Here is a 23,246-nt window from a genome sequence, read left to right as displayed (position 1 = left end):
ATTAATCATACCTGTAGGGGAGCTTTTACAGCCCATCACTTATATCACAGCAGTCGCCCCTCCACCCACCCGCATTCAGAGTCATTGGTCCCCCTAGTTCTTGATTCCTTCCTATCAACACACTGTAGGTTTGCAAGACTCCCTACACTTTTTCCCACTTCCTGGGACAGCCCCAGCTTTGATAGACCACTTTTTCTGGACTTTGGTACTAATTTAGATTTGATTTCCAGTCTGTTAGTCTGGGTGGATGTGCACTGTCCCATGTTCTTGCTATGTTTCGCATAGCCACCCCTGCAGCCAGCAACAGCCAGATCCTCTGATATTTGGGCCAGCTTTCCTCTCCCAATATCGTTAGCAGAAACCACTTTGCTTCCCTGGGGACCTCAACAAATGTTACATGGGACACAACCCTAGTAACCTCCCTCCAGTACTCCTGTATTGCCTGGTATTCCCACAGTATGTGAAAAAAATGTATCGTCTTGGTCACATCCCCAGAGACACTCAGACGAGGACAACCTCCCAATTGTAGCTAGTCTGTTCCTTGACCAATAGGATTAACGTAAAATTTGAAGCTGGACCAGTCAGAATCTAGCGCTTATTGCAATCTCGTTTGGGCTCTGGATGGCCTCCCTTCAGCTGTCATCTTCTAAATCACCAAGGTCCCCCACCCAGATCTCCCGCAGGGTCACTAGAGGATCTGGGGAGATGTTGACTAGTATATGATGGAAATCACCTTATCTGGGATGTGATCTGTAAGGAGACGCTACTCCAGAGGTGAAGCCTTTGGTAGCGGTTCCCTCTCTCATATTCCATAAGGATGCTATATTTGTGAGTCTTCCAATACAGTCCAGGAACCTTGTGGCCACCCTCCATACCATCACTACTGTCTGAGTGTGGTGCGATAGCCCTCTCTCTTTCCTCTTTTTTTTTTTTTAAAACAGATTTTATTTGCCAAAAGATCACAAACAACGCACATCTCTGAGCCCCAGAGACACCTGACGCATACAAGATACAAGAATTGATTTTGACCATTTTTCATGAAAATAAAGGCAATACAAATAAAAATCAACCCTTAATACAATAACCCCCCTACCCCACACACTGCCATCTATTCCGGAGCAACATATCTCTTGTACAGCTGCCACTATAAAACATAAGACTTCTTCAACCAGGGACATCTATCCCGCCCAAGGACCATGAATGAATCACGAAACAAACCAGCACAATAAAGGAAATAAGTAGTCCAGCCGGGAGAAGGAGCCGTGGACCGCTGAAAAATAGGTGTATTCCTGCATTGTACCATGCAGCCTACGCCAGGTGTCGACCCAATCGAGACTCGTCACTAGAGAATATAATTTGGTGGGATGTCTGACATCCAACTGACCCCCGACTTCCATCGATCCCTGGCCATATCCAGCACGTCATTCCAGTCACCACCCACAACCACCAAACACTCCGGTACATCTTCCCATATGGTCATAATTTTCTCCGCAAGACCCCAGGACAAAGGCGGGGGGCATAAACGCTTTCCAGGACCAAAGAACCTCCCCACACCATACCCTGCACGAACAAATATCTGCCCTGTATGTCTCCAGATAACTTAACGTGTGTATGCAACTCTGCGATGTATCAAAATAGCGACACCCCAGTACCCCTAATAAACCCAGCGTGGAAGACATGGACAAATCCAAAGCGCTGGAAACACAATGCCTTTGTTTCCATGAGATGGGTCTCTTGCAGCCTTAGCATGTCAGCATTGGCGCGCTTGGCCAATTTCAGGATTGCCCCTATTTTGATTTTATCAAGCGTCCCTCTAACATTCCACCTGAGGACCCAGAGGAGCCCAGAGGTCTCCTGTGTATTATCGGTCATTCCTGTCCTGTGCGGGCCCCATGTAACTCAATGGCATATACAACAAAAATTCCATAGAAACTGACGAACTCCGGAACTCTAACGGGAAGTGCAAGAACACAACAACCCCCCCGCCGCCCCCAACCACAACCCAACTGACCCCTCCCACATCCTGCACCTCAAGAACTGCGAAGTACCTGTCGCGGCAGGCTGAGCAGGCTGACCACAACAGGAGGTCCCACCCCTCTCCCACCAATGGATCCCCATGTCACACCCCATTTTCAGCTGGCCCTCTCTCCGTACGCAAGTCCCCACAGAGAGACCAACCTTTGTATGTGCCCCTCCGGTCAATGCGAACAGTTAAAGTGAAGAATTTACGCAGTTCCACTGCGATCAGTCTGCCGAAACATGTTGGCTTAAAGTCGACCTCTCACGCGCCGATGCACCCACTGACTGAGACAGACACCTGGACTTTGAACGCTTGCCACCTCTACTCCTCTGCCTGAGCTGGCTCCTGGAAGGTCCACTGGAAGAGGAGTCGGACTCCCTCCCAGGTGGTGTATGAGGATGCAGCCGCACAGTCTCGTCGGTCCGGAGGAACGCCTCCTCCGATGTATCAAAGAAGTGTGTACGAGACTGGTACACCACAAGCAGCTGCGCCGGATACAGCAAGGAATAGGCGAGCTTGAGCTCCCGGAGGCAGGCCGTGGCCGCCAGAAAGGACTGCCGCCGCTGCTGCACCTGTTGTGTGTAGTCTGGGATGATCAATATACGTGTGTTATCAAATAGCAACAGCCCCTTGGCTCGGGCCTGCTTCAGGATGACATCTCGGTCATGGTAGTTGAGTAGTCTTTTGCTGCAGCACAGTAACCCCATCTTCCACTCCCGAGGCCCTCGTCTCCGTCTCTGTGATACGGGTAACTGTGTTCGACAAGTCTTGGCGCAGCAGCATGACATCGGAGCCAACTACCCTGATTTTGGCCTCAAGGGCGTCCCTGGGCTGCGTGATGGCGGCCATGAGGGCAGCATTGTCTGGCACTGTGCTCGAGGACCCCCCAGTCGCCGCTGCCTGGGACCCCCGCCCCGTGAATTTGTCAATCGTGCTCTGCTTGGTTGGGCCGCTGCCCTTCTTATCCCTCGTCATGATTGCCCACTCACCCCCACCAAACCCTAGGAGAAGGCCGTCAACTATCACAGCTCCCCGTTGCAGGCAAGAAAGGAAATCGCAGTCAAATAGAGTCTGGTAGTACGCATCTCTTCTGCCCCCGCTGCCCCTCTTTCAGCAGCTCCAGGGCCCCAGCAATGCATTCGACAACAGAGCAGGTGGAGTCCCGGAAAGTATACCCCAGTCCATGCGGCTCAATGACGCATCAGGAGGACTCCCAGCATGGCCCCCAAAAGACGATCCTACATACACTCGTACCCCGCGGCCAGACCGTCAAACCCCCAGGTGATGGACACAGGAAGAGATTGGGGGGGGGGGGCGGTATTGAAGCCCAGAGACAATTAAGGGGAGGAGCAGGCCCCAGTCCAATCCCCAAATGCTGCGTTGGCCTTTCATCACAACCCAGGCTCATCAGCCTAACCACCACCACTCAGCAATGTGACAAGATGACGATCATTTGACCGCGCAGCTCACACCCCGCACCACCGCGGCCCCGTATGGCCGCCGAGTCCCACTGCAGCTCGCACAGGAGTCTTGATTTTAGAGGGCCACCCGCCCCCTGCAATGTCGCTGGCACAGCCCGGCCGGCCACCAGTCGACGGCGCCTGGTGTATAATATAGGAGGGGGAGAAAATGAGGCAATGGGTGCAGGCCCCACAAGAACGCTGATGGGCCGCCTCTCAAAATCTTCACGCACTCTCAGGTCCCTCAGTAAGGCAAAGTAGTGGACGTTCCCCCGCCCCCCCATGCAGCCCAACCAGATCACCGAAACACCAACCACTATGCGCAGGGAGGTGGGGTAGAGAGACAAAAGATACCAGGGCCTGGGGAGAAAGGGGGGGGGGGGCGCACCACTGTCCCGCCGTCCCCCAGGGGAACTCACAGCTACTCACGGACACCAGTCCCCGATGGACGAGGGGGTTCCAGACGTTGCACCAAGCCCCTGTGCCTGGAACTTCCAGCCGGGCCTCCGCCACTCAGGGACTTGGATTCAAAATGACAGCCGGCCAACCATGCCACATCATCTCCCCATTCACTGCGGCCCGATATGGCAGCCGAGCCGCACCACACCTCCACGGGAGATCCCAGGGCCAGGGGGCAGTCCTCCCCCGATTGCGGATCTCCGCTCCACTAGCCCCGCTTGGTTTCAGAAACCTCTGCGGTGCGGCCCACCAACACCGCCGCCGCTATTCTGTCCCTGCAACTCGGCTGAGGTGCCAATCGACTCCCCGACTGCACTTAGGGCCCCATCTCCTGACTGGCTACAGCCCCCTCCGGGTGCTGTACAGCCGTACGGGGCACTTCTGCGATGCCGAAACCAACCCAGCCGTCGGACTGTGGTTTCTGATTGGCGCAGGGCTGCACAGGATTAGAGACGGGGACCGGAGACGCAGGATAAATTTAGGATATCGGACGTGCTGGACGGAGCGTTCTTAGCTCACGTCCTCCATGATAGCTCGCCAAGCCACGCCCCCCTCTCTTTCCTCTTTTGGTAGAGGAGCATTTAGTGACTTCTGCGTCACATCACTTGTCTATCCACACTATATGCCGGTTCTCCGCGGTCCGTGAAGTCCCAGCGGTTTATCATTCGCAACTCGGTCACCCAGTAGTATTTAATGATACCTGGAATTGCCAGTACGCCCTTATAAACCCCTCTCTGGAGCTTAAAGAGCGCTATTTCCGATGTCCACCTTGCCATAGCAACATACAGACTACACATTCAATTTGATTGAAGAACTCCTTTGGGCATATATAGGGAGTATTTTGGAGCACATATCAACCATGGGAGCGATCATTTTGTACAATGCTGCTTTACCAATAAGGGATTGCCGCAGTGTTTAACATGTCCTCTCAGTCTCTTAAACAGTGGGAGGAGGTTTTTGCTCATAAATTCCTTGGGGTCTCTAGTTACACGGATTCCCTGGGATTAGTAACTCCACATCGCAAGAGGTTCTATACATGATTGGAGGATCCTCACGTTATCACCCGCTAGCGGGAATACAAGCGACTTTGATCAGTTAATGCGATATCCCAACCCTATTGATGGAGATGGATTGAACAGACATAATATAATGTCATCCGCATATAATAATGTACGCTCCTCCCAGTCACCATCACTCTCTGCAGTAACAGGTCTTGCCAGATCCAGGCGGCAAGTGGTTCAGTTGATTGTTATTCTTGACAGTCCTCCAAATCAAATGAACTCCCTGAGCACCAGCAATACCTTAATTGTGGGGGTGACATATACACAGCGTGTTATCGTCAGCATACATAAATATAATTAATTGTATAGATGTGAAATTTAACCTGCACTGCACTTAATGGTGTTGCAGGTGAGCTGCCAGGGTTCCACAGCTGTTGCACATAACTGAGGTGATAGGGGACAACTCTGCTGAGTACCCATAGTGAACATTAGAGTGAGTGCACCGTTTATGCAGTAGCCTTCTTGTAGAGCAGTGTGATCAATTTTACAAAGGTACAGCTAATGCCAAGTCTCTCCAGCAGGATGATGATTAGGAGGAGGAAACAAGCCCAAACGCAGGTTAACAACTGTAGAGCGCCCTAGTACAAGGCCTGGCTGGTCAGGCCGTACGATATCTGGGAGCAGTCGATTGTCAATCAGCTTAGCTAGATTTTCTATTGTTTATATTGATCATGGAGAGTGGGCTGTAGGAGACATTACTCAGGGGGCTTGTCAGACTTCAGTATGGTGACTTTTATGGCCTCTCTAACAGTAGGTGGGGGACGACCTAATCAAAGTGCCTCCTCATTGACCACCATAGGTGTGGTGCTAGGATATTTGTGGGCATTCTTTACAGAAAGAGGTTAGCAGAACATCAGAGCCAGGCGCCTTGTCTCCAAGCATGCTGCTGATGACTTGTTCTATATCTTCCACTGTGAAAAGGAATGTCATGTACTGCCAATGTGAGTCATCTAACCACAGTGCCTGTATGAAGTCTAGGCAGCTATGCAGTTGTGCCAGGGTGGGCGTCACAGTGGTCCCCGAAAAGGAGCTGTAGAAGCGGAGAACGATTTGAGATAGGTCGTCATTATTGGTGTATATCTCAAATTGCTCACCCTTACCCCGTTCGGTGCATCGGATGGCACCCGGCCGTCCGACATCAGGGTGGGCGTGGAGGGCTGTCCGAGCCACACCCACTCTTTATTCCGCCCGCACCGCAGCGGAATTTGCATCCCGGTAAAAGGGTTTATCTGTGGGACGTATACATTGGCCCATGGTCTACAGACAATTCTGGCCAACGTCTTTCTAGCTCTATCGCCCTCCCCATACATCCGAGCGGCAGCTTCTTTGCTTAGGTATCTGATTTCTCTGTCAACTAAGTCACCATGTTCGATAATTTTGGTCTTGATGCTTTCCAAGACCGTACTATTTGTTGTCGCATAGTGTTGTAATTCTAGAGTTCGGATTTTCCTCTCCAAGGAGGCCATTTGAGAGTGTAATGCCTTTTAAAGTCCCATCTGTTTAGTCAAGCAAGTGTCCCATATCACCACTTTGAAAGCCTCCAGCAGAGACAGATTGGGAGTTAAGGGAGAAGTATTCAAGGATTGCAACTCAAATTTCTTCGCAAAACATATGGTCCTCCGATGCGAATAGCGGATGCCTCCAAGCGAACACTCGCGTCTGCTCCCCTCTGCCAGTCAGCTCCAGCAATATCGTGGCGTTGTCCGATATCGTTTTAGGAAGATGTTTTACTCTCACGTTTTTGGAGCGGATATCTCTAGTAACTAACCAATAATCAATGCAAGACCAAGCGTTATGTGAAAGGGCGATACAGGTTCCCTCAGTTCCATCCTTATGTCTAAGTCTCGACAAGTCAACCACGTCACTGTCAGAAAGAATACTATGTACTTGGAGTGCAGTTTGAGGGTGTGGCCTTCTTGTATGGCTGGATCTATCCTGTGTCGCAACTAAAACAACATTAAAGCCCCCCTCCCCAATAGTATAGCTCTGAGGCCTCCACAGAGCAGAGAAGTCTAGGACGTCAGAGTCCATACATGCACACCACTATAACAGTCTGTCTGTGAAGCATCCCCTGTACTATCACATACATATCTTCCCTGTCGCACAGAAACATGTTAGTGTTCCATGGGGTCCCTCTGCGAATCACCAACGCTACCCTGTATGGAGGAAATATAAGCCTTTGCTATTCAGCTGGCCCAATTATGCAAATATAATGTTAGCACGCCTGTGCGTAATATGCCAACCGTTCTACCCACCCACACATCCCAACATTGTTTAGGAGTTTGATACCCTCCCACCATCTCCCCGAAAAACAACAAACATAGAAAACATTCAACTATAAATCAGGGAATCATCCCTGGGTGTCCAGTATGCCAGGCGGTCACCCCCTCTCTTGAAGAGAAGAGTGGCTGAAATAGTTTTATTTGTACAGAGCCCAGCTGACAGGGAGCAAATATCCGTGTTTGAGTTGATCCGGGAAGAGACACCCCCTCCAGTAAGCATCCCACCACTGAGCACAACTAGGAGCCTCCCTACTTCAACTGCGAACCCCAGTGTCTCCAATTAGTTAATCATTGTGAGTGCTGTGACCTCCAGTGTCTCCATCCGGTGCAGGTGCTCCCCTGAGAACTAGCGGACGAATTTGCAGCAGAATTTGACAGCCAGCTTCAGGTCAGAGGAAAACTGAGTACAGCCATTTAGAGTAAGTTGTAGCTTGGCAGGATAAACAAGGGCATAAGAAACTCCAGCCTTGATGAGCATGCGCCTGGCTGGTAGGAATTCCCGGAGAGCAGACTGGTCCGCCAGAGTGAAGTCTGGGTATATGAGTACTTTGAAATAAATTAGTTCATACAGGTGAGGTACAAAAAACTCTTTGCCTGTTTGATTTTATTCACCATAATGTTACTTCATGTATAATAAGAATCTAGGCAAATTTTAGGGTTCACATAATGGCATTGTCGTTAGGCTGGGGGATATAATTTGTTTCTAATATACTGTTTAACAACTATAACTTTTAATAAATGCGTCTCAATGCAGTGACATAATTTATGTACTAAGGTAAAATGCATCCATATGTTAAAAATGTTTTTCATTTAAAAAGACTTTACAGATTTTTATGTGGTGTTTTTGTACAAATTAAATGCCAAATATTTTGATGGCTCAGCTCATGCACCAGCTCATAAAGGCCAATCCAGACCATTGGCTCAACTATATTTAACTCTGCTCTCTTTTTAATTTGTTGGCAGCCCGCCTCTATATTATATATATTGTATTGTATAAGAAAGACTGCTGGATTCAAAAAGCATTTACAGGAAGATGGGGCTTTGTTTTTTAATTGCTTCTCATGCCTCTTGGAGTCATGCTACCTCTGTCTATACAGGCCATGTACTAAGTGCCCATAAAAGACATGGGACTCGATTAGGAAGTGTGCAGAATGGAATTCTTTTGTGGAATTCCATTCTGCACAATTATAAGAGGTCCAGTGTTCCTACACACAGATTTACTAGATGTGGAAACAGCAAACCAGAATTTAACAGCATTTCAGAAGGTAGTAATATGTGGGAAAAACCTGCATGGACCCGGACCCTTCTAAGATCCACTGCCCAAACCTCAAGCAAGCAGCCAATATTCTCCACGCCTTCTTTCACCCTCCTTATCCTTTAACTTTAACCATACCTTACAACACACATGTGCCACAGACCCCTGCACATGTTTACCGCAACTTAGAGTAGGTGCTAAATATTGTGTGCTGAAGGGAAGGCTCTGGGGTAGGACATTTGTGCGGGCACAGTGACTCCACACAAGAATATGTGGAAAATGTGTTTTTTTCAGCTAAATTTGAGGTTAGCCAGCTTTTCTGGGTAGGAAAACTTTGGGGGATCCACGCAAGTCATACCTCGCTGGACTTCCAGAGTGTCTAGCTTTCAAAAATGTGTTGGGTGGGTAGTTTCCCAAGACGGCTACCGAGCCCGTAGTCAAAAATCCAGGTGAACCCCTTGCAAAACCAGGTTGTTTTGTGATAGGTAGTGTTGATGTCTCCTCAATCAGTTTTGGGATCTTGCCTGTCGCGGCTACTTGACCCACCCACGAGAGTGAGGTACCATTTTTATCGGGAGACCTGGAGGAACTCTGGGTGGTAAGAAACTTGTGTCAGCTTGGAGATCCATGCAGATTACTGTACTTTCCCACACAAGTTTGAGAAAAAAAAATGTTTTTCAGGTAATTTTAGGTTTGCAGGGTATTCTGGGTAGGAAAACGTTGGGGGACCCACGCAAGCCATACCTCTCTGGACTCCCCCCGGGTGTCTAGCTTTTATAAATTTGTGGGTTTGGTGGGTTTCCCAAGATGGCCGCCAAGCCTGGGGGCAAAAACTCAGGTGACCCCCCCCCCCATGCAAAACCAGGTTATTTTGTGATAGGTCATTTTGATGTCTCCTCCGTACAGTCATTTTGTGGATCGAAGCAGATACCAGAATTTCCCATCACAGAAATGTGAGGCAAATGTTTTTTTTTTTTAAACTAAGTTTGAGGTTTGCAAGGGATTCTTGGTAACAGAACCGGGTGAGAAGCACACAAGTCAAACCATCCTGGATTCCCCTTGGTGTCTAGTTTTTAAAAAATGTACAGGTTTGCTAGGTTTCCCTATGTGCCGGCTGTGCTAGGGCCCAAAATCCACAGGTAGGCACATTGCTAAAAACAAGTTTGTGCCTAGTGGTCTTTCTGCCACCCTGGAAGTGTCTTAAGGCAGGTTTTCAATTTAGATATACACGCACTTACATGAATTGGTTACACTTTGGGTTTAGAAATGTACAGGACTCCAATGGTGGTATCAAAATAAGATTTTACTGAAGATCCTTGGCTCAAGGACTGAGATCTTATACAAGATCACATATATACACAATTACACATAACATATTTACAATTAGACGTGCAATCTACGTAGTAATGTCTGGATATCCCATCAGAGATAGTTTGTCACCAGTCCAAAAACGAGTCCCCTACAGCAAGTCATCGTAACAACTTCTGGGTTAAAGTAACTTGTGGTAAAGTCGCAGTCTAGGTAGTAAATGCTTTGCAAAGGCTGGTCATTGTTGAGACTGCAAGGTAAAGGAGGTTTCTGCTAGAGAGAGATGTTTGTCTGGGTGCAGTTTTGACTCATCATAAAGTAGCACAGAGGGTTAATATGCCTGTTACAAAAATGTGTACCATACACATAAAAGAGCTGTATTTTATGTGGATAGCTCAGTAGGTTACTGCTTTTGTTGTAGAGAACCTTTTGTTACTTGCAGTTCATGAGTTACAATTATGATATAGGACAGTAACCTATGAAGTGTCAAAGAGCTGCTTGCAAACTGCATGGTATAGGTTAAAGAATTATGTTTTTTTTCCTTTTCTTACACTATACTAATGATGGTAAAAAGGGTTGGTTTGGGTAGAAATACATTCTTATTAGTAAAGACAACAGTATGTGGGGTCTTTACTTTCACAATTGCATTCAACGAAGGGCCATCAAATGTATTTCCGTTGATGTCTTCTGGCTGTGGCAGAGTTAATGTTACTCGGTCGCTAACTGCAGACTTAGGTTCTTTAATTAGCTCTTCTTGGGTTAATTGCTCAGATGAATCTGAGATTTAAGTAGCAGATTGCTCATGCTCTACAGGATCATCAACCAGATTGATGGTCATTTACATAGTAAAATTGAGTGCAGCCAGGAGTTCTCCGCTTCCTCTACAGAGTCAATGATGGAGTTGTTTGTATGCGGATAGTGCTTGTTTGGGTGAGGTCTTGGCATTGAACGAGAATAACTTGGTACATGTACCTGGCCTATATCGTGATAACTTTATCCACTGACATTTCACTATTTCCAGGAGCAGGTACTTTTGAATTCATAGATGGACTTATGCTGGACCTCTGATATGGATTTAATAGTGAATCTGACTTTTGAGGAATGAGTGGATTGGCAGTTCTGCAATATTTTCTGTTGTTGAATAAATGACTGCTGCGGAGTCTTTTAAAAACATAAATTTACAGCAATGGTTCATTTTCCCAAATGTCTGTATTGGCGATATCAAAGGATTGCTATGGCCTTCACTTGCTTTAGTCGTGTTATCTGGCACAATGTCTGTCTGGGCTTTTCATGCGATCTTTTTTTGATTCAATCATTTCTGTGCAGCCTGTTGTCCGATCTTACCAGATTTCATTTTTCTTGTAGGCACCATGGTTCCCTTGATTAGTCAAGCCTGTATTGCAATCTTAATAACAGGAACTTCAAATGTTTTTGGTATGTTTGATATGTCATGGGGGAGCAAGCACTGAGCTCACTAACCTTGTGGGGCCATCTCAACGAGGTCGCACTTAACTCAATATGGCTACACTAGCATCCACCCTACTGCAGTCCCTTTTCAGGATTCTTGAGTTCTGAACTTCAATTTCAATTTCGTTCAAGACGGTGAACTGGGCCACAAGAATCTCAGGGCATTTCATTGCAGAACGATTCAGTAATTCAGCCTCAAGCAATTCAGGGTTGAGCACCATGTTCCAACCCTGAGCACTCACCGGCTTCCCACAGATGTAGACTTCCGTACCTCTGCGTCTTCACTCACTGCACGCTGCTCTCCCAAGATAAACCAAGCAAAAGCAGGCAAGGGAGGGAGGCTTAGGGGGAGAACTTCATGGCTTCACAGCCCCTGTAAAAACCTCACTGTATGCCTCTGTTCTCTCCACTTAATGATGCTCTCCCCCCTCCCCTTACAAAGCACCAGAAGAGCAACTAGAGCCAAATTTCGGTGGGGGGTTAATTCTTCCAGCAGTAGGAAGTGTGGAGATGTAGTACTCTAAGAAGGGGTGAAAAAACGACAAAGCTCATTAACCTGCAAATGGTCTTTTAAAGACTCGTGAAGTACTCGGGTGTGGCTGTTTTGTGCCCAGGAAGCTGTCTCAGCCCGGGGGTCCACACACGACAGGGGGGGTGGGCTGAAGCCCTTCCAGCACAATGGGCTTTGCGCGCCTGCAACACCATGTCTCTTCCTCTGCCTCCCGCCTGGATTTCCTGCTGCTCGGGTTTTAAAAGCGCCGGCACGAACCGTCTCGTAGGGATGTCTCAGTGTGCGCACTAAATCCAGGACACTGCGCATTCTGGGTGACCATTGTGTGCGCAGCTTAGTGGGAACAGTGATCACAACGCTTCATGGCAGTGTTGTTATTGGCTATGGGGAGCCCCTGTGTGCCGGGTGCTTCCTGCAGAAAGGAAGAGGGCAGAGGAGGCAAGAGAGGAGGCAGCCAGCAGGCCGTTAAAGGTAAGTGGTTTTTTTTTGTTTATTGAACCCCCCCCCCCCCAGATCCCCCGCCCGGAAGCAGACACTACTGCCACACAGTTTCCTCCCCTATTGTGCTCTTCCACTACTCTCTCTTTATTTTAGTTTATAAATTGATTTACAATATTAAACAGTTTCTATAAGCACAGTAAATAGCAAGCCAGACCTTCAGCCTTTGCTTGTTTGTCTGTGTATAAGTGCCATTTTCAAGTTTCTGTTTGTAGCGTCTGTTCAACCGAGTCATTCAGTTGCCCGTGGGACAAACCTCGCAAACTACACACAAAAAAGCTGCGCTTGATCCGTTTTAAAATATGCCTTAACGATTTCCGCCTATGACCAGAGACAGTCTTTCCTTTAATACAAATGCAGATTTGTCACCAAGTGCTGTCAGTTAATTTGCCCTTCAATGATGTTTTGCTCTCAGCCCTGCTGGCACGATGACGAAGAAAGGCATTTTAGTTAGGCTGTATTTTTGTAAAGAGGGCGCAAGTAGGACATTTTGTAAATGAAACAGCATGAATGTTATTAGGCAGTTTTGTTTTTGGCAGAGATTCCTGCTCACCGACTTACATGAAGTGAGAGAGCACTGAAGTATTCACAGAGAAAGGATTCCTTATTGTATTGTATTGTAATTGCATTTATGTAGCGCTTACTACCCCTGACCAGGCGTCGAAGCACTTTTTCGGCAAGTAGCACACTACTCCGGGACCCATAGAGGATTAGTGTTGAATTAGTATAGTGAAACATGCAAGTACATTTTAAGTGGTGGATAGGTTAGTCAGTTATTTGGGTTTGGAATGATAGCAGAAGGATAGAGGAGGAAACAGTCTTGTATTTATATAGCGCTTGTTAGCCCTGATGGGGTGTTGACGCATGCTATTCAAGAAGCCCATAAAGGGATGAGTAAAAAGGGAGTTTGGGAGGGGAGGAGTCAGAGGGAAGAGTTTAGAAAGGTTTGTTTTAGGGGATCAGTATAGTAAAAGAGGTGTCAAATGATGCAAGGAGGGGTAGAATAGGAGAGAGTCTAAAAAGGGTTATTTTGGGGATCATAGTAAAGAAAAGCCTTGCAGAGACATGCATTGTCTAGAAAAGAACTAAAACATTCAATGAATGAGCGAATGTGAGTAGCCATTCAAACAGCTTAGTTGTTGCACAAAACATCTTGGCAAGAACAGCCCTGAGTGCCAGTACCCTTACACTTATGTTAGCTTGATATGTTCGTGCAGTAAAGAATGCCAAGTTATGTCGACTACACCAAAGCCAAAAGATGGTGGGCCTCATTTATGAAAAGTGACGCATCGCTGCGTGAAAACAATGATGCGTCACTTTTCATTGCGCCCTCCTTGGACACCAATGATGCGTCATATTTACAGTATGACACATCATGTCGCAAGGAGTTACAAATACGTCAGTATTTCTGACGTATCTATTGGTGCAAAAGTGACGCATTGCTGGAGTGTGTCACAATAGTGATGCAACTCCAGCAATGTGTCCTTTCACATGGGGCAAGCCCCATGTGAAAGGACATGCGTCAGTTTTACGCCTGCTGTGAGGCAGGCGTAAGAATTTGGTGAATTTGAGTCCTGGAAGTGGCGCAGTGAAATCTCAGATTTCACTGCGTCACTTCCATGACCCTTTCTTGCGTCAATACGCTCCCCTTCATACATTATACCTGGCGCAGGTATAATGTGGCGCAGGGGTTTACAAAGAGACACACCTACCTAGATGCGTCACTTTGTAACTATGGCACAACATGGCGTAGTTTTTACGCCACTGATGCGTAACAAAAAGTGAGGCACCGGTGGCGTAAAAGTGACGCACAGCCTCATAAATGAGGCCTGTTGTGTACATTCTGATATTTTGTAAGATAATACGTTTATACTGCCCTTAATCAAGCCAGCCATAGTTTGCTACCATACTGTTTCAGCCAAATAAGAGAAAGTTCCAGTCACACCAGAAACGTAGGGCCTCATTTATGAGGCCCTTGCGCCATCGGAACGTGATATTTATCAGGCAGCGGTAAGCCACTTTTTTTGGCTTAATGCTAGCTGATAAATATCAGTCTCTTTGCCGCGGTGTTCTGCGTTAAAGGGGCGTGCAATGGGTGTTGCTGGGGTGTTCCCAGCAACAACCATGGCCTTTTGACACTGCCCCAGATTTACGAGAAATCGTAAAACTGAGGTAGTGCCAAAAGCTTATGCCTCCCCAGGGGAGGCGTAAGGGAGGCGCAACAGGGAGAAATATCTTTATTTCTCCTCGTTTTTCCTTTTTCTATGTGTGCGGTGTTCTGCAGCACACATAGAAAGAGGAAAAGCCTCTTGTGATTATTATTGTACAGAAAGGAATCATCCCCGCAACGCAGGCACCCTTGCACCATTGTGCAAAGGGGCCTGCATTGGTGCACGGCTACCCATTGTGCGCCAGCGCAGGGAAAAAGGACAGGAATGCGCTGTATCTTATAGATACGGCGCATTCCTGCCCTTTTCTTTTGCCGTAGGGAAGCGCAGCAGGAAGGCTTGCTGCGCTTCCCTATGTCAAAACCCCATAAATTAGGTCAGTAGTGACTAGGACCCATAAAGACCATTCCCTCATCTCGGAGGAAAAACACTAACATCAGCACTTCTTTCCCAGGATGCGTTTTCGAAATTCCTGCTGTGGTATCATAGTAACCACCTATGCTTCGCTGTTAATCAGTGGTGACTTTGCTGGTTTTAGTAGATTGAAGAAATTGTACTTTATTTGGGTTTGGCAGCGACTAGGCAAAGCAGCCCTTGATTTTAAAGGAACGCGAGTAGTTAACTTATATTACCAATCTCCCACAGATGGAGACCCCAAGAGTATGAGCAGACAGAACTGATCTTTCCAGAGCTTCCATCACACTGCCTTGACACACACTATGCACACTGGATCCACTCTACTTAGGTTTCCATTTGCATAGGATCAATTTACTTTTCTTGTGTAGGTTTTTAATTATCCTCTTCTGAACCCTTCTATGTCAGGCACTGAAAGCAGTCTCACAGTTCGGATCATAATATCTCTCCCCAGCTCACTGTTGAATGGGAAAACAACTATCTATGCCACCTTGATTCCACTCAATGAAAAGTAAAATCAACTTGAAAGACATTCTTGGATCCGTGTTTTTACACCCTACGAAATCCGCACAGCATTACTCTTCTCCTAAAACGCATCAGAGGAAATCAGGTCACCTGTTAATCTCAGCAACTAATCCTGTCCGCATGTTATTTCTTTTAAGATTAAACTGTTTCCTGTAAGGTGCATCTATTACCTGAACTAAAAATTTGTACAAAAAAAATGTCTACTGTAATTGGAGAATTAGAGAAAATTTGCTACGGATGCCTTGCTGATTAGCCAGTTATCCTATAATCTCTTGGCAAGTTGCTCAGTAAGAATAGAGTCATTAACCTGCAAATGGTCTTTTAAAGACCCACAAAGTACTCGGTCGGCTGTTGTGTGCCCGCGAAGCTGTCTCAGCCCGGGGGCCCACACAGGACGGTGGGGGTGTAGAGAGGGGCGTAAGCTGATGCACTTTGAGCACAATGGGCTTTGCGTGCAACACTCTGCCTCCCGCCTGGATTTCGCGCCGCTCGAGTTTTAAAAGCAGCAGGGCAACCTGTCTCGTAGGGATGTCTGTGAACTGTGTGCGCGCTAAATCCAGGACACTGCGCGCTCCGGGTGACCATCGTGCGCGCGCGCCCACGCAGGTTGGTGGGAACAGTGTTCCCTAATGCCTATTGAGGATTCTGCCCCCCCCCCCGGAGGCATACAAGGGGCTTTTGGTCTCATCTGCCTTCCGGGGGAGGCGGGGGGGGAGGGGAGGCAGAACGACTGTGGCAATTGTTTACATATATAAAACAAAATCCATTGGTGCCTTGGGGGCTTTCTGTGGTGGGGGGGGGAGATCAGGGGTTACTTTCCCTATCTGCTTCCTGCCGGGGGGGGGGGGGGGGGGAGATAGTGGCTTTTTTTTGGGGGGGGGGGGGGAGGGGGGGAATTGGCAGCCCCCGCCCCGAACTTTATAAAGAAAAATCCCTGGCGTCTGAGGTGATACTGACCCCGTCTGCTCTCTAAGAGGGGGCAGAAAGACTGTCTCTGGCAAAAATCTATGGGGGGAGCAAAGGCCCTTGCCCAAGGGGCTGCTCCCCCCCTCCCTGGTGCTAGTGGGTGGATCCCTGCTAGGGGATCGCCCTCCTGGGGTGATCTCCAAACAGCGATCCACTAGGGATGGGTACCATTGAAAAGGGAGATTCTACCCTTTCCAACAATACCTCTCCTATGTGTTTTGGTGCGCGGGGCCTGAGATAGCCCCACAAGCACTGAAACTGTGAAACTGATTCAGTTTCGTTTTCATTATAATGACGACAGCGCACCATGCACGCGATAGTCATTACAATGAAAACCCCTAATAGGCCTCGGGAGGTTAGAGAGGCTCTTCCCCACCTCCCAAGGCAAAAAAAAAAAAAAATGGGAAATCGATATTCCTTGCCTGTACTCATGACTGAATGGTTCCGTCATGAGCACAGGAGAACTGGTGCTCATGCCGGAACCATTCAATCATGAGCACCCAAAGGGTTAAAATGTGGAATTTGTTATTCTACTTTCTTGTATTGGGTCTAAGAATAGCTCCTCCCCATTACATGGAGATTTATCCCAGCATCAAATGATTGAACAGTTAACACCCATCCACAGTGCGTGTCTCGTTGTGCCTTTGCTTGAAGCACTTGTAAGCAAGCGTTTTAGTGCCCCGCAAAGAAGTAGTAAGTGTTATATAAACGCTTCAATACAATACTGCAGTAATTTAGAATCCCCCCATTTGGTACCTTCCTTCTCCCCTGTAGTCAGTAGAATGTTCCTACTGTTGGTTCCGAAGCTTGCCTTAGAATATTGAGTGTTCCTGTGAGGCAAGCAGGCTGTGACAGGTGTGGAGCAATGGAGACGATCAATAAAGATTATTCAGAACCTACTTTGGAGTTCGTACTTCTTCCATCAACAGGACACACTTCACTACACTGGCGACTAAATTAGTATTGTAAAAAGGTGGCAATGACCGCCTCCTCCACTTTTATATTTTCCACTCGTCACATGCTGTGTAAATCTATGTTCTAAGGTACTGTTTTCAACTTCTTTCTCTGTAGGTGTTTACCCTTCCTACTTGAGATGCTTAGGTGAGCTGTTAATTTGTTCGGCTGGCTGCTGAGCTTAAGTCTGCCTCAAATGTGTGAGTGAAGTAGTGTGGCTCACTGGTTAGAGGGGGCAGACCCGAGAGCAGAGGACGGCCCGGGACCAGGGTTCGATTCCCGACGCGGCAGGTTTCTGGACCAGGGTCAGCGGACTCGATAATTCTCTCGCCTCGGTGCCCACTCTGATCAGCGAACACACTCGGCAACTCTGGGCACTAGCTTGCCTCATCTTCACTAACGGCCCCCCCAGACCGCCGGGGATGCCTGGTCTCACCCTGGAGATACCCATTAAGGGACCATCTCTCAGGGAAGCCAGGAAGGGTTTCGCAGCGGTCGAAGCGCGGAGGTACCCCTTCGGGAGTGATTCCTGCGCTATATAAGCACATAATTAATTTTTTTAATTAATGTTCTAGCTGCAAGCTAAGGGTCTAGAGCAGCGGCTGCTTCGGCTCAAGGAAATCAGGTGTGGGCGGTGCTGCCTTCCTTTTTCATGCTGTTGGCACTGTGACCGCTTCCCCTGTCAAGGATCGGCTTCAAGGACTTAACTAGGCCGTCCGCCAACTTCAGAGATTATGAGGATTTAAGGGGGCAGTGTGCCAGTTGCGTGGTTGCTTGTCCTGCCATTTCGCACCACTCTGAAGTCTTCTGAGCGGAGGAGCCTCCTCTTCTCAACGCCTTCTCTCACATAGACGCATGCGAATTGGGCGTCTCCTCAATCGATTTAAGTGTAACCCTGCCCGGCTGGACGAGGCCAACAGGGAGAAGGGTGCCTCATAGTCTTCGACTGGAACACCGACCTTCAGGCCCCGATCCCTGTCAGCAAGTGCTGCACCAGGATCCTGCCCTCCATCTACTAGCTTGCCCCTGCGGTGAAGTTGCTCTTACAGGAACAGCTTGTGCTTGTCAAATGCTGCTCTTCGGGTGAAGTCGTGCGGACAGGCACAGCTGGTGGTTGTCATGAAACACTTCATCATTTCGGCGTGACCCTGAATCGGCGAGCTCTACCTCCCTGCACAGTTTTTGGCGATGAGTGGCACAGCTTGTGGCTGCCGGACATTCTACGGCATCTTGTGGGATTTCAGGTGACATTTACTCATTCTCCCTCACGCTGATAGGCACAGCTAGTGATGGAGCAAGGACTCCTATAAAAGAGACTTGCTCAGACGCAATCCTCTCATATACACCCGTAACGTAGTATTAATAATGTATTGTGATACTAATATGCACCCATGACATATATTTTTAGCTAGATGACGCTTGCATATGTGTTTTACTGACAAGTAACCCAAGTGGAACTTAAAATGGCTACTAACGCGGGAAACTGTACTGCGCATGCGTCAATTGAGTCTACGCAGAATGACGTCTTTACGCTTGGAGGGAAAAATTCTGCAACTATGCAAATGCATCTAAAATGCCTGCTTGGGAACTCAAATGCTAAGCATCTGCTTTGCTGAAATTAAAAGGAGTTATATACTAGATGCTAATGCAGGGAGAGTCTTTATAAGCAAATGGGATTAGAGTAGAGATAGGTGGTATACAGTGAAATCATTTTATTTCGAAATTAATACTTTTTCTTTTGACCTCTCTATTAGTTCGTATTTGGGCGTCTGAACAATGCTAAAAGTCTACACTGCACATGACTCCTCACGCAGGCGAAATGTTGACAAGCCAGACGCAGTGATGTCAAATCTTGAAACCCATCCAAGGCTGTTCTTGGTACATGTCCTGGGAACCAGCTGGACATCCTGAAAACTCAATGGACAACTGTAAAATGTATACATTATTGTTGATAAAAATTGTGTTGGTGGGAAATAAAGCTTGGGAAAACAAATTAATGGGCGGGAACATTAAACAAAGAACTAAAGAAAATTATTAAAACTCAGCATGGTGTGATGATCATCCCCTTAGCTTATCCAATGAGAAGTAGGAGTTTCATAAAGTTGAAACATTTAGGGGTGGTACATGCCATTAGAAAGGTATAATTGAGGTAGTTTAGTTAGAACAGTGCACAGTCGCAGCTAGACAACGCTGAGAGACCGGGATGCTGTCCGAATGCTGATCGAATATTTGAAGCAGCAGACTTAGAATTTTAAAGACAAATAATTAGAAGATCACTAAATAATCGAGGAGGTAATATAATTAGAAGACTATCTCAGAAGAATCGAGGAGGTAGTCTAATTAGAAGACGATCGCAGAAGGATCGAGGAGGAAGTTAGTGTCAGAGGGGTGAGACGCAGGTCTCGAATCCAGAAGAGGTCATCTATCCTGAAGTCCCTGTCACCTGATCTTTTCCACAGGACCCATTAATCTCTTGGCCAGAGGGGTCTGATATCCACACCATCCTAGGTAAATATATTTCTGTGTATCGTGTCAATGTGCTGCTCCCTCTATCCTCTTTTTCCTGAGGTACTGTTGTTGTGAAAATCTTAATGAAATAGAATACTAGAATTGGGTAATCTGATCTTACTTCCTCGGAGAGATGGAGTTCATACTGTAATTTGTTTGGCTCATATGATTTTAAGATAAAACATTTAAACTTTTCCTGAGTCTCTGGTTATTTAATAAAATAAAAGATAAATGAACCTATGTCGTATCACCATCAACTAATTCCAACTAAACAGGTCCATAGACTAAAGGAAAAGGCTTTTTGATCAGTGAAAAGATTAGTTAGATGATATAGGTAACTGATCCTAATTAAAGCATTTATAAAAAAAATGTACCCCCAGCGGTGATAACCAGCCTATATGAGCGAGTGTGTATATGGGCTCAGATGAATATATGGTAATAGAGTTTTGGAAGTTGGTAACTCGCTGGATCACAAGTCCCTTCTGCCTGTCATGCCATTTGTATTCAGACCTTCACAGAACATAAACTTTGAAGCCCTGCTGATAAGGTCTGAAGAGGCAATCTTATGCAGGACTGAAGACTTAAATCAACAAAATGAAACATGGCTACTTGGTTGAGAAATTGGAGCAAACTAAAAGGGGACATTTACAAATTATTAGAGTTTGTATTGGTTCTTTGGTTTTCCACACATCCACCTAGTATGTCACTGTTCTTTGGAGCAGTCCCGCCAATAGGGTGACCAACTGGCATTGGTGCAAATTCAGGACGGTGAGTGTAAAAATTCAGGACAAAGAGTCAAAATTCAGGACACAAATTCAGGACAGGAGGTCAAAATTCAGGACAAAACTTCAGGGCAATTGGATAAGTTTTACAGACACATCAGAGGTCGCGCAATAGTATATAAGTAAGCCCAGCCATATCCAAACATATTCAACCATTTGCAAACCTATCCATCATGTATCCTTCCATCTATCCTTTCACTCATCCATCCCTTCATCCAACCTTTATCCGTCCATCCACCCTTTCACCCTAGCCATCTGTACACTCATACATCCACTCTTCTACCCATCCATCCATTCACTCATCCATCCATTATCCATCCATCCTTTCACCCTATCCATCTGTACACTAATTCATCCTCTCTTCTACCCATCATCCATTCACTCATCCATCCAGCAATTTACCCGTTCACCCATCCAGCCATCCTTTCACTTACTCATCCATCCACTCAGTCACTCATCCTCCCTCCCATCCACCCTTTCAGTCATCCATCCATCCTCCCTTTCTCTCTCCATCGACCCTTTCACTTAGCCATCCTTCCTTCCATCCATCCATCCACCCACCCATCCATCCATCTACTCATCCACTCATGAATCCATCCATTGACCCTATCACTCATCCATCCATTCTCTCATCCATTTATCCTTTCACTCCTTCACTCATCTATTCATCCTTTTGTCCATCTACCATCCCTTTCACTCACTCATCCATCCTTACATCCACCCTTTCACTCATCCATCCATCCATTCACCCTTGCACTTAACAATTCATCAATCCAGCCATCTTTTCACTCATCCATTCACCCACCCACTCACTCATCCACCTTTTTACTCATCCATCCTTTCACTCATCCATCCACCCTTTTACCCATCCAGCTACCCTTCCGCCCATACATCCAGCTATTTACCCTTTCTCCCTTCCATCCTTCCACCACTCACTCATCAATCCACCCATCCTCTTTTATTATCCATCTATTCAATCTTTCATTCATCCATTCACCCTTTTACTAATTCATCCAGCCATCCACCCATCCCTTCACTTACTCACTCGCCCACCTTTTCATATTAATTTTGAGCTGAGCCTTTTTGAGCTGCAGGAGCCATTCCTGGACTGGGACAGAAGCCACCCAGGGCAGAGACAGGATCCACCACAGATGGGGGGCGAGGGACAGGAGACATCACTGGGGGAGGATAGGCAGGAGGGGGACCAGGATCCACCAGGATGGGCACAGGGGTGGGCATGCGGTATTCTAGTATCATCTTGGTCTCTTCCAGGGTGGGGTAGGGCTCCTCACCCCCTCCTGGACAAGACAATGAGAAGACAGGGTCTCTTTCCAAAGTGTTACTTTTGTCATCCCCCACTGTGATGTACAGTACTTAAAGGAGATACTCCAAGAGAACGAATTTAACAGATTGTCTTCCATACTTTGTTAGTGTGGGTGCGATTGTGCCATTTCTTAATTTTATTATATTAAATACTTCATGTTTGAAGAATCGATGTTTGTTTACAATTTAGTGACCGTAATTAAGCTCTGTTCTGTGAAGAGAACCACGTGCTGCCTCTGTGTAATCCAGACCGGTTGTAGGAGGTTTGGGGCCCTGAGCAGAAAGGGAATGTCTCTCACAAATTGCAGAGCCATGACGCATTCAGGGCTGTTTGCATCTGAATAGATGCCCCCTGCTCCTGAAGCTGCAGCCCCCCCCTCTCAGTCACCTTCGAGCACCTCTTAACAGCTCATCAAGGGCTGGAGGTGTGAGGGGTGGGGGTTGCAGCTTCAAGACCAGGGGCATCTATTCAGATGCAAACAGCCCTGAATGCGTCTTGTCACGTCAAGAAGGGAGATGAGTGGAAGCTGTGCCGGCTTTAGGGAGGTGCGACCGGTGCCCGGTTAAAATTACGGACAAATGGCGTCCGTTAAAGAATCCTTCACGGACAACGGACAGACGGCCGAAATTACGGACTGTCCGTGAAATTTACGGACGGTTGGTCACCCTACCCGCCAAAGCCTAGGTAACCGTGCTCTAGGTCAAAATGCGTGTGCACTAGTCGCTGTTCAATCGTAGCGTCACTGCTGCATCCCTTCAAAATGCTGAGGGCCACCAGTATACTTTGATTAACATTCTGCAGCCTCGAGATGGCATGGCCAGCCATTCAACTGCATGAGAGCACACACTGCCGCTTTTCCCTCCTCCCAAACAAATGGCAGTTGTCTCTTACCTCGCCAACCTTATTGGCCAGAGCGATGAGATCCCGCTTGGGGGACCAAGCCATAAAGACGATCTCATGAGGAAGCTGTTTCTCTCCAACCTGCCGAAACGAAGCAGGCATGATGTGCACAGCAAAGCTAGCAACAACTTTACGGCACGGGAAGCAGCGTAGCCGTGACGCTCACGTCACGTGACGAAAACTTGCCACTAGCATAGCGAGCACATGTGCGTGGAACCCCAGTCCCGCCCCTTCAAGTGACAGCTTCTTTCCTTGGTTTATCATTGGTGCAGAGTGTAAAGGGGCGGGTCGAGGATCCCAAACAGACAAGTAAAGAAAGCACTGGAGGCCGTGGAGGGTGGGGGGATTTTTGATGCCAGGTTAGCCTGAGGATGAGGGAGCGTG

The 23,246-nt window shown here is 47.3% G+C and overlaps 1 protein-coding gene across 1 annotated transcript in view; it reads right to left on the bottom strand.

Moving 5' to 3' along the window:
- The window catches only part of ANAPC4 (anaphase promoting complex subunit 4), a 410,841-nt gene extending 387,801 nt beyond the window's left edge, over nt 1-23,040 (bottom strand). Inside the window, exon 1 of the mRNA XM_086964012.1 lies at nt 22,854-23,040. Within this exon, the coding sequence (XP_086820138.1) occupies nt 22,854-22,964 (111 nt within the window). The 5' untranslated portion in view covers nt 22,965-23,040. The remainder of the gene's footprint in view (nt 1-22,853) is intronic.
- Between the last annotated feature and the right edge of the window lie 206 nt (nt 23,041-23,246).

Source organism: Lissotriton vulgaris, chromosome 3_2 (genome assembly GCF_964263255.1).
Source record: "Lissotriton vulgaris chromosome 3_2, aLisVul1.2, whole genome shotgun sequence".
NCBI lineage: Eukaryota > Metazoa > Chordata > Amphibia > Caudata > Salamandridae > Lissotriton > Lissotriton vulgaris.
The sequence above is the reverse complement of the archived record's forward strand: the minus strand, read 5'-3'. Positions and strand labels throughout refer to the sequence as shown.